At 42.2% G+C, this 14,736-nt stretch overlaps 1 protein-coding gene across 2 annotated transcripts in view; it reads right to left on the bottom strand.

Annotated features, from left to right (window-relative positions):
• Nucleotides 1-14,736, bottom strand: part of MBOAT1 (membrane bound glycerophospholipid O-acyltransferase 1) — a 111,160-nt gene that overhangs the window by 41,306 nt on the left and 55,118 nt on the right. For both annotated transcript variants that reach the window (XR_012434212.1, XM_005553938.5), the window contains exons 2-4: nucleotides 8,886-9,031; nucleotides 7,442-7,519; nucleotides 1,986-2,081 (exon numbers count right to left, since the gene is read on the bottom strand). Coding sequence is in view for 1 of the 2 variants with exons in the window: in XM_005553938.5 (XP_005553995.3) it covers nucleotides 1,986-2,081; nucleotides 7,442-7,519; nucleotides 8,886-9,031 (320 nt within the window). In the remaining variant the exon portion in view is untranslated. The remainder of the gene's footprint in view (nucleotides 1-1,985; nucleotides 2,082-7,441; nucleotides 7,520-8,885; nucleotides 9,032-14,736) is intronic.

The following is a 14,736-nucleotide window of genomic DNA, read 5'->3' as shown; positions in this document are numbered from 1 at the left end:
ATTAAGTGTCAATAACTTTTCTAACTATAGAGGGGCTCTGGGGTGAAACCAAAAAAGTGGTTTGTTGATGGAATGCTATGGAGAGCTGCAATCCCCGTTCAGAGATTCCTTTTGCTACTACCTGCCTGGCTATTTTGTTATCATTGTTGTCCCCATGTTTTCCGTATTTTACTAGCAAGGCATGTTGGGCTTTTTATTTCTTTTGTTTTTTGTTTTTTTAAGACAGGGTCTCGCTCTGCCACCCAGGCTGGAGTGCAGTGGCGCGATCTCAGCTCACTACAACCTCCGCCTCCCAGGTTAAAGTGATTCTCGTGCCTCAGCCTCCTGAGCAGCTGAGAGGAGGTGCCTGCCACGACACCCAGCTAATTTTTCTATTTTTAGTAGAGACAGGGTTTCACCATGTTGGTCAGGCTGGTCTCAAACTCCTGATCACCTCAAGTGATCCACCCACCTCAGCCTCCCAAAGTGCTTGAATTACAGGCATGAGCCACCACGCCCGGCCTGCATATTGTTAAAAAAACAAAGTCTGTGAATTTCTTTCTGAAAGACTGAGAAAGCATACTCCACAATGTGGGGGAGAAGGCATACCACTGGAAGAAAAACAGGTAAAATCCCAGAGGCCTGAGGGTAAGAAGAACTTATGCATGAAAAACCAGTCTGAGACCAAACCATGGCCATAAAGATTTAAATGCAACAATCTCTGTCCCAAAACAACACTCTTTGCCTTCCTGAGACCTTTCAAGGTGGGATAGTTGAGTTGCACAACTTGCAAAGTTAATGAGCCATAAGCACTCACTCCCTCATTTCACTGCCTGGTCGCCAACAACTCACTGACGGAGGTACAGTCCAACCTGAGTGGGGAGCTTGGGTTCTCCCTGTCCTCAGGCTGCCTGCAGAGAACACAACCAAACTCCCAGGAAGTAATGTGGACAACAGATCACGCATCACCAGGAACAGCTCTGCTGTAATGTTCATTCCTCAAGATTCACAAACAGTTGTTCCTGAACTAACCTCAACAGGGCACAGACTTCTCAGTGTTCTATCCACAGTCTTTACCATGTGACCAGTCGGAATGGGGTGGCCCAGCAGATTAAGGCCATGGTGATAGACAAAATGTTTACAAATTATCCTTCTAGTTGCTGAAGGTCAAGGAGGCCTGGGGGCCGGGGCAAGGGCAGCCAGGAACACTCAAAGCGGTCAGGGTAGTAGGTATTTATCAGCTAGTATGAAAGAATTTCTATATTAACTAGTGAGAGATGAAAACCCTAACACAGGGATAGAAAACCAAATACTGCGTGTTCTCACTTCTAAATGATGAGAATAAGTGGATACATAGAAAAAACCACAGACACTGGAGCCTCGCAGGAGATGGAGGATTGGAGGAAGAAGAGGATCAGGAAGAATAACCAGTGGGTACTAGGCTTAATACCCTGGTGATGAAATAATCTGTACAACAAACCACCATGACACAGGTTTGCCTATGTAACAAACCTGCACATGTACCCCTGAATTAAAAAAAAAAGGAGTTTAAAAAAAGAAAGAGATGAAAACCACCCTTGAGTTCAGAACCTCAGAATAGGGGTTGATAAACTTTTTCTGTAAAGAACCAAATGGTAAATATCCTAGGCTTTGCAGGCCACGTGGTTTTTCACAACTACTCACCTCTGCCACTGTAGTGTAAAAGCAGTCATAGACAATACATAAATGAGTAAGTGCCTGGTTGTGTTCCACTGTAACTGTAAAAGACAGGCAGCAGGACAGATATGGCCCACAGGCTGTAGTTTGTGATTCCTGTCTTACAGCATAGCAGAGCTAATAGTCCTACCAATCAATCAAGTCTCGAGCCTCAATCTCATTAGTAGTATCTTACCAACTGATCTAACCAAGCACCAATGATTCTTTTGTGCATGCTTGATGTTTACAGACCCCAAGAGACCAAGTCAAAATCAGCAGTCAAACCCCTCTCCCTAAAGTAAGATACTCACCCAGAAAAATCCGTAGTGAGAATTCCATAGTGGAAGATGTATATTCGGCTGATGTGGCATATTGTAAGATATCCCATGGCTACAAAAAAGGAATATCTGGAAGCAAAAACATAGATGATCAGGTTATTATGCATAGCAATAACGCACTTAATGTTCCCCTCTTCCTCTCTTTCACCCTCCACATGCAATTGGTCTCAATGTCCTATCTGGTCCAGCGACATCCCAGTCCAGCTTTCCACCCACTACTCTAGCTGAGCCCTTCATCTCTTCTCACCTGGACCACTACAGTGGCTGTCAGCCTTAGCTGCATAATGGAATGGAGCTTTGCAAACCACAGATCCCTGGGACCTGCTCCCAGCTATTCCTGTTTAATTCCTGCCACACCTGGCAGGTGTAATGGAAGTGCACAGCCAGGGCTGGGAATCACTACCTGTAAGGTCTCACACTCAAGATTCTCCTCTTCACAGCCCTCACGTTTACATGATGATTTTTGTAAAGTACAAATCATCGCCATACTGCTGGCCACTTCCTCTTTAAACACTTTATTCTCTTGGCTTCCATTCTCCTGTTTTCTTCCCACCTCTCTGGTTAATTCCTCCAAGGCTCCTTGCTCAGCTTTCCTTCCTCCACCTACCCCTCAAGTGTTGGCATTTCCAAGCTCAGCTTGGGACCCTACCCATCCATGCCTCAGGCTTCAATTACCACCTGCTCATGAGCGCCCCCTGGCTTCCTTCAGAGATATGTTCCTGACCACCTTATAGTGTACACTAGCAATATACACACAAGCCACACAAACACACACATCCACATATAAGTATTGTCAAATGTGTAATTATAAATATAGGTGATAAGCTGTGCAATGAATGTTTATGTCTCCCCAGAATTCCTATGTTTAAATCCTAACCCTCAACATTAGGAGGTGGGTCCTTTGGGAGGTGACTAGGTTATGACGGCAAAGCCTTCATAAATGGGATTAGCCCGCTTACAAAAGAGACTCCCGAGAGCGCTCACTCTTTGAGCTATGTGAGGATACAAGAAGACGGCAGTCTGTAACCCAGAAGAGAGTCCTCACCAGAACACGCTGGAACCCTGAACTCAGATTTCCAGCCTCCAGAACTGAGAACTATTAATACATTTCTGTTGTTTATAAGCCACCCACTCTACATACAGTACTTTGTTATAGCAGTCCCAGCTAAGACAATCTGATTAACACCCATCTCCCTGACCAACTTGTAAGCTCCATGAGGGCAAAGATGGTCACCTGTGCTTTGTTCACTATATCCACCTACTGTGTGTCAAATGAATAAACAACTATGTGACTGCTACTCTTCTTAAAAGTCTCCAGTGGATCCCACTATCTAGTGAAATTGCAACCCCTGAACACAGCATGCAAGGTGCTTCACAAGCTAAGCTCTACCTCACCTTTCTGGACTCATCTCCAGCCATGCTCCATGTTTACCTTACTCTCAAATGACACTGCACTGCTCATGTTCCACAATGAAACTCTGTATTTTCAGGCAAGATGTATTTCTGCATGCTCCTTCTTCTGCCTGCAATTCGCATCTCCATCCAACAGTCTATCTGGAACCTGCCTAATTTTCAGATGAGGCTCAGCTCCAAAGTCACCTCTTCGATGTTCCTTGGCTTGGTCTTACTCCATGCATCCCACCACATCTCCTGTTCCCCACCCCCAACACAGTTCACTGCTCCACTGCCTGTATGTCTCTAGTACTACATGCTAACATACATAATTACAATATTAGAATTATTTATGTATGTGTCTGTTTCCCTAACTCATTGTGACCTTGAACATCCCTACCCTTGACCTGACACGTGGGAGGGGTTCAGTTACTGTTAGTTGAAATGAACTGAAATGAATACATTACATATTTGAAGTGATTCAGGAGCCCATCAGTTATAGACATAAATTCAGAAGGTATAACTTTTAAATATGTGCCATAAAACAGGGAAGAGGTATATTCTGATATTAAATTATATTGAAATCACATATTCACATTAAAATAACTCATGAAGACTAGATCAGCCTAAGGAACAGTAAAGTAGGGATAATAAAAATTCATTTGGTAGCAAGGGATAGCCAGACTTTAAACAGTGTGAAGGAGTTCTGTAAACTCTAAAGCACTATATAACTTTTAAGTGCTATTCACCATTATTTGCAAACGAAGTGGTTACTATGCAGAAAAGATTTTTTCTCTACCGTGGGTTCATCCTAAACCACTTCCAAACCAGGAAGATGGTCAACAATGCAAATGACTAAGAGAAAATAACTCCCTTAGGAGCTGAAGCAGGAGTGGAATGGAGTTAGGCCTTGTCGCCTCCAGCAACTGTTCCCTTTCTCCAGCCAATTCATGAAGCTCAAGGCAGAAACACAAAGCTGACTCAAAAGATAGATTCTTCCAGAACCAATTCCAATGCAGCCATGCCTGCTGCTTCCCCTTTGTCCTCAACAGGAGTTAGATCTGTACCTTCCCCTGGCCCACAGGAGAAAGAAAGCAAGTTCAACTCAATTGTTGTAAGACCCCGCCTGAGGACGGCGCCAAGTGCTGAGTCCCAATACAATAAGGCAACACATTCGTGCCCTGGCCAAACCTAAAACATCTAAGAAATCAAGAAGTGGTAGCAAGAACATGTATTCTACAGACTGACTGTAGATATAATTTTGCTGTGTCCCCACCCAAATCTCATCTTAAATTGTAGCTCCCAAATTCCCACGTGTTGTGGGAGGGATCCAATGGGAAGTAATTGAATCATGGGGGCGAGTCTCTTGTGATAGTGAATAAGTCCCACAAGGTCTGATGGTTTTATAAAGGGGATTTCCCCTACACAAGTTCTCTCTTGCCTGCTGCCATGTAAGACATGCCTTTTGCCTTCCACCATGATTGTGAGGCCTCCCCAGCCACGTGGAACTGTGAGTCCACTAAACTTCTTTTTCTATACAAATTACCCAGTCTCAGGTATGTCTTTATCAGCAGTGTGAAAACAGACAAATACACAGACCAGTACGAGCTCAAATCCCAGCACTGGCAGAAGTAATCCATGGTGGGAGAAGTTGGCAAAGCAGTTATTCTAAGAAGGAGAGGTGTGGTAGAGATTGGCACATGAGGCCGGTCGCGGTGGCTCACACCTGTTATCCCAGCACTTTGGGAGGCCAAGGTGGGCGCAAGTTCAAGACCAGCCTGGCCAACATGGAGAAACCCTGTCTCTACTAAAAATACAAAATTAGCCAGGCATGGTGGTGCATGCCTATAATCCCAGCCTCTTGGGAGGATGAGGCAGGAGAATCACTTGAACCCAGGAGGCGGAGGTTGCAGTGAGCCGAGATCACACCATTGCACTCCAGCCTGGGCAACAAGAGTGAAACTCCATCTCAAAAAAAAAAAAAAAAAAAAGAGATTGGCACATCAGACACAGTGGTTACATGGGTGTGTTCACTTTGTGGAAATTCATCAAACTGTTTACTTATTTATCTCTCTGAGCTTTTGTCTCATCTCCGGAAAAAAAAAAAAAAAAAAAAAAAACAACTATATTCCATAGTGTTGTCCTAGAGTTAATATATTTGAAATTATGAAATATTAAATAACAAATTAAATGATATGTTAGATAATAGTTTATATGTTAAAAATGAAATAAAGTACATTAAAAAGAGCTTGGCTTAAGACTTGGCACAAAGCACGGACTCCAGCATTGATAACTGCATCACCAAGTTCTCACGCTAGGCCCTCCGCCCCAGGAGACACAAGCCATGTTCTGCTCCAGCTGGTTCATATAGGGCAAACTGATGCCTGTGACTTCTGCCCAAAACAGTGGCTTGGGAAGGAAACATGGGAGTATCCCTGAAACTTTCTAAACAAATGCTGTATAACAGTCCAGAAATGGCTTAGTTTTGGCCAGGCGTGGTGGCTCATGCTTATAATCCCAGCACTTTGGAAAGCCAAGGCAGGCAAATCACCTAAGGTCAGTTCAAGACCATCCTGGCCAACATGGTGAAACCCCGTCTCTACTAAAATTACAAAAATTAGCTGGGTGTAGTGGCGGGTGCCTGTAATCTCAGCTACTCAGGAGGCTAAGGCAGGAGAATAACTTGAACCGGGGAGGAAAAGGTTGCAGAAGAGCTGAGACCATGCTGTTGCACTACAGCCTGGGCAACAGAGTGAGGTTCTATCTCAAAAAAAAAAAAAAAAAAAGGATTAGTTTCATATGGCAGCAAATACTAATCTTTCCCTCCTCTTCTCAGCCAGGTAGCAGAACTCTTATCACTGATTCAGTGAAGCAAAGAGGAGAGCAATTCATACAGAATCATGACATCATGGTACTGAAGAGAACTTGCATTCAAACTACTGCAAACCCAGCATTTTGCAGGTGGGAAACCTGACATATGTAGAAGCTGCACGACCGGTCCAAATTCACACTGCTAGGAGGACCTTGATTTCCTGACTCCAGCCTAGAGCTCTTTCCATAAACAGGAAACAACGCTGAGACTTTTAAAAAATTTACATTGAGTTCATCCAAGGGGAACTGTGAAACAATTTCCACTTCGGCAATATTGGCAACCACAAGAGCAAACCAAGAGAAGCATCAGCCAGGCGTGGTGGCTCACACCTGTAATCCCAGCACCTTGGGAGTCTGAGGTGGGCAGATCACGAGGTCAAGAGATCGAGACCATCCTGGCCAACATGGTGAAACCCCATCTCTACTAAAAATACAAAAATTAGTTAGGTGTGGTGGCGCGTGCCTGTAGTCCCAGCTACTCGGGAGGCTGAGGCAGGAAAATCATTTGCACCTGGGAGGCAGAGGTTGCAGTGAGCCAAAATTGTACCACTGCACTCCAGCCTGGGCAACAGAGTGAGACTCTGTCTCAAAAAAAAAAAAAAAAAAGGACCATCTTGTGCTGGCCTCTTTCCTTCTTGGTCTGATGGCAGAGCCCCCTGCTACCAAAATAATACCATATTGGCACCATCATACCCTGTCTGTAAACCACGTGACTCTGCCAAGGCCAGAGTATTCCATTCCTAGACACTGGAATGGAACTCTGTGAACCTGAACACAGTGAAACAGGCCCAATATGAAGCAAGTGTGCGCGTCAAGTTCCTGATCCTCTGAAAAGTGGACCCCACCCCATCAGCATCACACAAGTGTGGGAAGAGCTGACAAGTTACAATGTGTAAGGAAGTTGGGAATGTGCTATACAGTTACACCAACATTATTATTAATCATTTACTGTGTAATTGCTTCCAAAACCAAGTTTTGGAAAAGCCAAGCCTTTTCACCCTCTAGTTAAAAAATAAAAGCTTTTATAATCATTTTGTCATCATATGAAACATTTCCAAAACCCATTCTTTCCAAATCAGAAAAATGGATTTCCTATTTCCTTTCTAGAAGATCACACACACACAAAAAAAAATCTCACCTTGCATTGTTCATTCCCAGTATCTTACCTGTGGATATTGGATACACTGGCAGTGACCATGATTGCATAGCACATTAACACCAGCACAAAAAGATGCACAGAGTACCTTTAAGACATAATAGGTAGGGGGAGGAGTAATGAATATATTTCATATTAACACACCTTTTGGTCACCCAAAATGTGAATCCATCACTATCCCCGCCAAAAACACAAATGATCAATGATCAGTAACTCGTGTTTATATGAGAGAAAATAAACCAAATATTTTTCTTCTATGTAATCAAGATGCTGTATCTTAAAATGACACAGGGAACTCATGACAGTTTGCCAACTGCAGGGCTACTCATGTCAGGAATCCATACATGGAATGCTTACACTTTTTTCGCATATGCAATTGAGAGTCCAGAGAGATGAGTTCTTTCTTTAAGACTTTATTTTTTAAAATGGGCTTCCCCAGATACCAAGACTTCTACCTGGTGGCTGATTTAAAATACTCGTCCTTTCTCAGATATTTGTTGAAGGAATAGGAGCAGAATTCTAGTATAGTACCCTGAACAAATGCACAAAATTCCTGAAGGTGTACTTCTCAATATGTTGGTCTCCAAAGCTTCTTCCCTAACACCTTTCAGGGTATTTGCCCAACTTACTAGTAGAGGAAAGTACAATTGACCAGCTTTCCCTGTTAAAGAATGATCCGCATTCCCCCAAGATGTGCACCAAACACATTGCTCTGCTCTGGTGAAATCCAGGACTTACACTCACGTCTCTAGCAGTAATGCAAGAAGTACATCAACATCTACAATAGTTAGGAAAGGTTCCTTTTGGGAAAATTAAACGTTACATCATCCCATTTACATGACTGGGAGGGATCTGTAGAAGTCTAATTTTAAGAAAAAATGGGCTGGGCACAGTGGCTCATGCCAGTAATCCTAACAGTTTGGGAGGCCAAGGCGGGTGGATTGCCTGAGCTCAGGAGTTTGTGACCAGCCTGGGCAACACGGTGAAACCCGTCTCTACTAAAAAATACAAAAAAAGATTAGCTGGGTATGGTGGTGTGCACCTGTAATCCCAGCTACTCAGGAGGCTGAGGCAGGAGAATCACTTGAACCCAGGAGGTGGAGGTCGCAGTGAGCCGAGATCGTGCCACTGCACTCCATCCTGGGCCACAGAGAGCGCAATTAAAAAACAAAAAATTAAATTGGAAAAAAAAAAAAAGAAAGAAAAAATGAACTATACTGACTTCCAATGGATGGTCAGTTTATTGGCTCTCATAGTAATTGGCGATTCCAGGTTCTTAAAGTAAATGGAGATTCCGGCAATGTCCTCATTATCCTACTATAAGGTATTTACAATATAAAATTTTGTAATACATATTTTATAATACCATCTATTTCTTGCTTTAGTGCAATTCCAAGAACATTGCCACAAAACATCCAAATGACCAAATTAGAACATATGAGACTCATACTCACCAGCCGAAACAAAAGATGACAAAATAGATGCCAAAAATGGTGGCAACTGCATGCCGGACATCAGAGCTGGTTGTACCAGGACGTAAGTAGATGCGAAACCAGAAAGCAGCAAACAGAGCAACAAGCTGGCATACCACAAAATTCACCTATGACAGGGGAAGAGAAAATGAAAACCTTTATCGTTTCACCTTTCTGTGAATTTGCTCTTGGTTTTTGCAGATTTCCACATCAAGAGACTTCTCAGACTTGGATTTGTTCTTTCTCCCCAATAGATTGTTTGGAAGAGGAAACGAACATAACAGAACAAGATAACTATACCCTCGTGTGGTATAAGATGCGACAAACCCAACAGTTTCTTCTCTAACCTTTAAGACTGGCCAAGGTTGCCTTCCCACCCACAAGCAGGGGGCTTCTCATGGAAACAGCCTAAGCTAACTGTGAGCTCTGTTTAGTGGGTCTCTTTTCTCACCCCCAGCAGGACCCTAAGACAAAGAAGGTATTAGATGCAAAGTTTGACGAAAGAGCTCCCTTATTTGGTACCTAGGAAATCAAATTGTTCTCCAAAGTGATCACCAGTTGTTTTCTGACTCTGCCAATGACTCACATTCCCTAATACTGGTACTAAACCCATTGTCCTACTCTAGCAAAATGCAGGACTTACAACAATGTCTCATTTTAAACCGGCATCCAATAAACAAGAGCTTTCCTCAAATTCAAGGTGTGACACTGCAGACCTACAAATAGTGACACAGCCCTGCATTCAACATCCAGTGCCAAGCCTGTCCAGTTATGCAGGCTAGACACCAAATTTCCTTTAAAAAATCTCAGTGGTCTACCTCTTGAGAATATTGTGCCTAAAAGAAAACAAAAAATTTACTGAAATCTATAGAAAAGGTCAGCTGATATTAAAAAGCAATAAGCAAACATGTACCTTTGCAATTTATATTTACCCAAAATCAAATTCCAAATACATTAAGTGGTTTAACCACTCTTTAAAACTAGAAAAGTAACTTAAACTCTCCGAAATATTCAAAACTGAAACCTCAGTATGAATTCACTTTTAGAAGACACTTAATTGAAAAGAGACCGAAGATGGAGACACAACTTCAGCATCAGCATTTCATGCTTCAATAAACTGCTGCTGATAACAAAACTCATTAGGGCTGAGCTGGGAGGTAGGGCTGGAGGGAGCAGAAATCAACTCCATTTGAGCTCATTTTGTTTGCCCAGTGAAAAACAATACTTTGGACCCTTTATGACTCATAGAAAATATTGCTTTCAGAAAATTTCTGTTTTGGTTTTTTAAAAGTTGACGGTTAGCCGGGTGCGGTGGCTCATCCCTATAATCCCAGCACTTTGGGAGGCCCAGGCAGGCAGGTCACCTGAGGTCAGGAGTTTGAGACCAGACTGGCCAACATGGTAAAACCCTGTCTCTGCTAAAAATACAAAAATTAGCTGAGCTTGGTGGCGGGTGCCCGTAATCCCAGCTACTTGGGAGGCTGAAGCAGGAGAATCGCTTGGACCCAGGAGGCAGAGGTTGCAGTGAGCTGAGATTGTGCCACTGCACTCTAGCCTGGGCAACAGAGCAAGACTTCATCCCAAAATTTTTAAAAAACCAAATAAATAAATAAAATTAAAAATAAAATTTAAAAGTTGACCTTATTTGAGTTTCACCTTTCCAAGAAAACCTCTTCTCACCACTGCCCACCTTCACTTTCTATCTTGAAAGATAGAGAAGTGACTTGTGAGCCTGTCCTGCATGATTTGGTCATATCTTTTCATCTAGGCTGAATGAACAGCCAAGGAACACACACAAACAAAATGTATATAGAAAAAGAATCACCTTAGCAAGGTTCAAGACTCACATTCCCTAAGACTGGTACTAAATCCATTGTTCTATTCTAGCAAAATGCAGGACTTATATCAATGTCTCATTTTAAAGTGGCATCCAATAAACAAGAGCTTTCCTCAAATTCAAGGTGTGACACTGAAGATCTATAAATGGTGACACAGCCTTGCAATCAACATCCAACGGCAACTGGAAAGTCCAAAAGTTATAATAGGTGACAGATCACATGTTCTTTCATTCTCACAGCCCAGCCTGCAACCAAAGCAGAACTCAGGAAAGTGGCAACAGGGAAATTTCCTGCATTCTTTTTGATTTGGCCAGAATTATTGAGCATGTGCACATGAGGAATGATTTGGAGTATGGAGCATGGTTCTCAAGAGTGTAGTCCCCCAACCAACAGCATCCACGTCTCCTTGGAAACTTGTTAGAAATGCACATTCTTGGGGCCCACCCTGGCCCTACCAAATTAGACATTTCCTAGGCAGGATCCGGCAATTTGTGTTCTAACCACCCCCAACACCCAGGTGACTGTGATACACATTCAAGTTTGAGAACCACGGGGATAGAAGAGAAAGAAGGTATGTTCCCTGCTTTCAAGGATCTTATCATCTAACTAGGAAAACAACATAATTAACCTAAAAGTAATTGTGAAATGACAGTAAGAGACTGTCTCTACCCTCCAATCAAGAAGAGAAGATTTACATGCTCTGGGCTTCGATTTCTTTATTTCTAAAATGTGTGCTTTGGGGGAATTGGTGTCTAACATCTCTTCCAGGTCTAATGGTCTCTGATTCTATATCTAACCTGTGTTTAAAAGAAAAAAATTAATTGGGAGGCCAGTAGGCTGAGATAGCTCTGGTGCCTTGGGTTCCCTCATAAGCAAGCCAAAACCTAATTCAGAGGGAATAGTCATAGCCCAGAAAAGCAAGCTTGACCAATCAGAAACTACCAACTAAGCTCCAGCTACAGGCTTCACCAATCAGAAACTACCTACTAAACTCTAACTAGAGACTTTACCAATCAGGTAAAGACTTTACCAAATAACCTCTAAGTAAGGGCTATCCACTTTAACTCATCAAATATTTTCTTGGGTTTTGCTTTTTTGAACACCTTATAAAAGTTTCCCCCAGTCCCTTTTGGTGGAGCCCAAAGTGTTTGCAGGCTGGTGTTGCCTGACTCATGAACCACTGAATGTTCAAATAAATGCTTTAAAATTTTAATGTGTATAAGTTTATCTTTTTACACCAGAATCCTTTCCTTGACTGTTAATGGTAAATGCCTAAACTCAAGACTTCATCATGGATTAAAAGCTGCCCTCTATGTACAGACTCAACCTGCTCCACCACCCTCTCCCCAAGAGGTAATCCTGGATGGCCAGCAGAGTGCTCCACGGCAAACTCCTCTCAAGCAAAAGTAGAAAAACACAACAGCACCACGCAGTTCTAGCAGGAGGGTACTAGCAGATATAGGATTGCTTTTCAGTGACCACACGTGTACATCTTATAAGGTACGGGCTGAACCAGACTGAGATACCACTTCACAGCTATTAGTATGGCTATTATATATTTTTATAAACCAAACAGAAAATAGTAAGTATTCACAGAGATGTAAAAACATTTGAACCCATGTGCACTGCTAATGGGAATGCAAAATGGTGCAGTCAGTATGGAAGACAGCACGGAAGTTCTTTAACATGCTAAACATAAAATTACTATATGATCCAGCAATCCCACTTCTAGGAATGAGCCACAAATAACTGAAAGCAGGATTTTTAAGAGATATTTGTACCCACATATTCATAGCAACATTATCACAATAGCCAACATGTGGAAGCTGCCCAAATCAATGGATGAATAAACAAAATGTGGTATACACATATAACGGACTATTCAGCCTTAAAACAGAAGGAAATTCTGATATATGCTACAACATGTATGAACTTTCAAGGCATTATGCTAAGTGAAACAAGCCAATCACAAGGTACAAATATGGACAAGTATGCTTCCACTTATATGACATTAACCTAGAGTACTCAAATCCAGAGATAGCCAGTAGAATGGTGGTTGCCAGATACTAGAGAAAGAAAGTAATGGAGTTATTGTTTAATAGGTATGGAGTTTCTGTTTTGCAAGATAAAAAGAATTCTGGAGATGGATGGTTGTGATGGTTATACAACAATGTAAACATACTCAATGCCGCTAAACTGTATGCTTAAAATGGCTAACATAGTAAATGTTATGTTATGTTATGTACAGTTTGCCACAATTTTTTTAAAAAAGGTCCAGGCTGGAGTGTGATGTGAATTTGTGTTGGCTGACTCATATCTACACTCGTGGCTGGTGGAGAATATAACCATCTCTGCAGCCAAGTGCAGCTGGCTCCTACCACAATTCATACAGGCACAGAGTTCGATTTTTGTTCCTTTCCTCTATAAAGGGTCAACAAAATCAGAGGCCTGATCTTTCAGATGTACATCCTGGAATTGTTTTGATTTGATGATATATGGGATCTGCTTCCAAATAATCTAATGGGATCTAATGGGAATGGGTGAATGGGATGAGTAGAGATCAATAGTTCTCAACTGAGGCTGATGTGCTCCTACCCGGACATTTCTGGTTACCATGACTAGAAGAAGGGGTGAGTGTACCAATGGCATCTAGAGATCAGCGATGTCGTTAAACATCCTAAAAGGAACAGCATAGCATCCCACAACAAAAAAATTTCCAGCCTAAAATGTCAGTAAGTGCCAAAGTTACAAAACTCTGGTGGAACACAGTTAGATGAGCCAGATTGGGTATGAGTTGGAAATTGTTGAAGCTGAGTGTCGGGCACATGAAAGTTCATTCTACTAATCATTCCACTTTGATGTGTTTGAAATTTTCCATAACAAGGCCTTTTTTTAAAAAAAAATTACAAAACTCTGGAAAGCAAATCACTGGCCTAAGATACAGATTTTAAACCCTGGTGATTCCAAGCACTTGAAACTGAAAAGTTCTTTTTATCCACATCAGAGAAACACCTAAATCAGGGAAGTAATATACGTAAGTTAAGAAACAAACTAAAACAAAAAATGGGATGTCTTAATAGGAAAAGAACCACCTTTTATGAAATGATCAAATATCCATTAAACAATGAACCAAATCGGCCAGGCACAGTGGCTCACGCCTGTAATCCCAGCACTTTGGGAGGCTGAGGCAAGCAGATCACGAGGTCAGGAGACCAAGACCATCCTTGCCAACATGGTGACACCCCATCCCTGCTAAAAATACAAAAACAAAATTAGCTGGGTGTGGTGGCAGGCACCTGTAGTCCCAGCTACTCAGGAGGCTGAGGCAGGAAAATGGCGTGGACCTGGGAGGCGGAGCTTGCAGTGAGCCAAGATCGCGCCACTGCACTCCAGCCTGGGCGACAGAGCGAGATTCTGTCTCAAAAAAAAAAAAAAGGAAAGAAATGAATCAAATCATAACAAATACAAGAGAAAAAGACCTGTCTTCAGTAATGATTAACTAATTGTGATCTCCCATCCTGTGACCAACAATACAGTAAGTGGTTATAAGCAAAAAGTCAACATAGAGTCAGGCTCGCTGGCTGCAAGATCTAGACCCACCACTTAGTGGAGAGTTACAAAAGCTCACTTTGTCTTGGTCCTCATCGATAAAAGGGAGGTAATAATAGTAGTTCTACTTCACAGGGTTGTTGTAAGGTCTAAACAAGTCAAAAATGTAAGGTCACTTAAAACAGTTCTTTGCACTAATAAGCACTTGCTATTAATAATACTCTACATCTACTAAATTGACACTTGCATACATTGTGCACAAAATAAATGCATTAACTGGGAACTACTGCTGAGCTGTTAAGAACTTGTTTCTCCAGCCTCCTCCCTTCTTGCCTTCTACCATCTCCTTTTCCACCCAACATTTAGACAGCAGCCTAAGTCTTCTATGTCCTTTCTTCCACAGGGAGAGGCAATATAGCCTAGGACAAAGAATTAATCTCTGGGTT

Source organism: Macaca fascicularis, chromosome 4 (assembly GCF_037993035.2).
Source record: "Macaca fascicularis isolate 582-1 chromosome 4, T2T-MFA8v1.1".
Classification (NCBI taxonomy): Eukaryota; Metazoa; Chordata; class Mammalia; order Primates; family Cercopithecidae; genus Macaca; species Macaca fascicularis.
The sequence above is the reverse complement of the archived record's forward strand: the minus strand, read 5'-3'. Positions and strand labels throughout refer to the sequence as shown.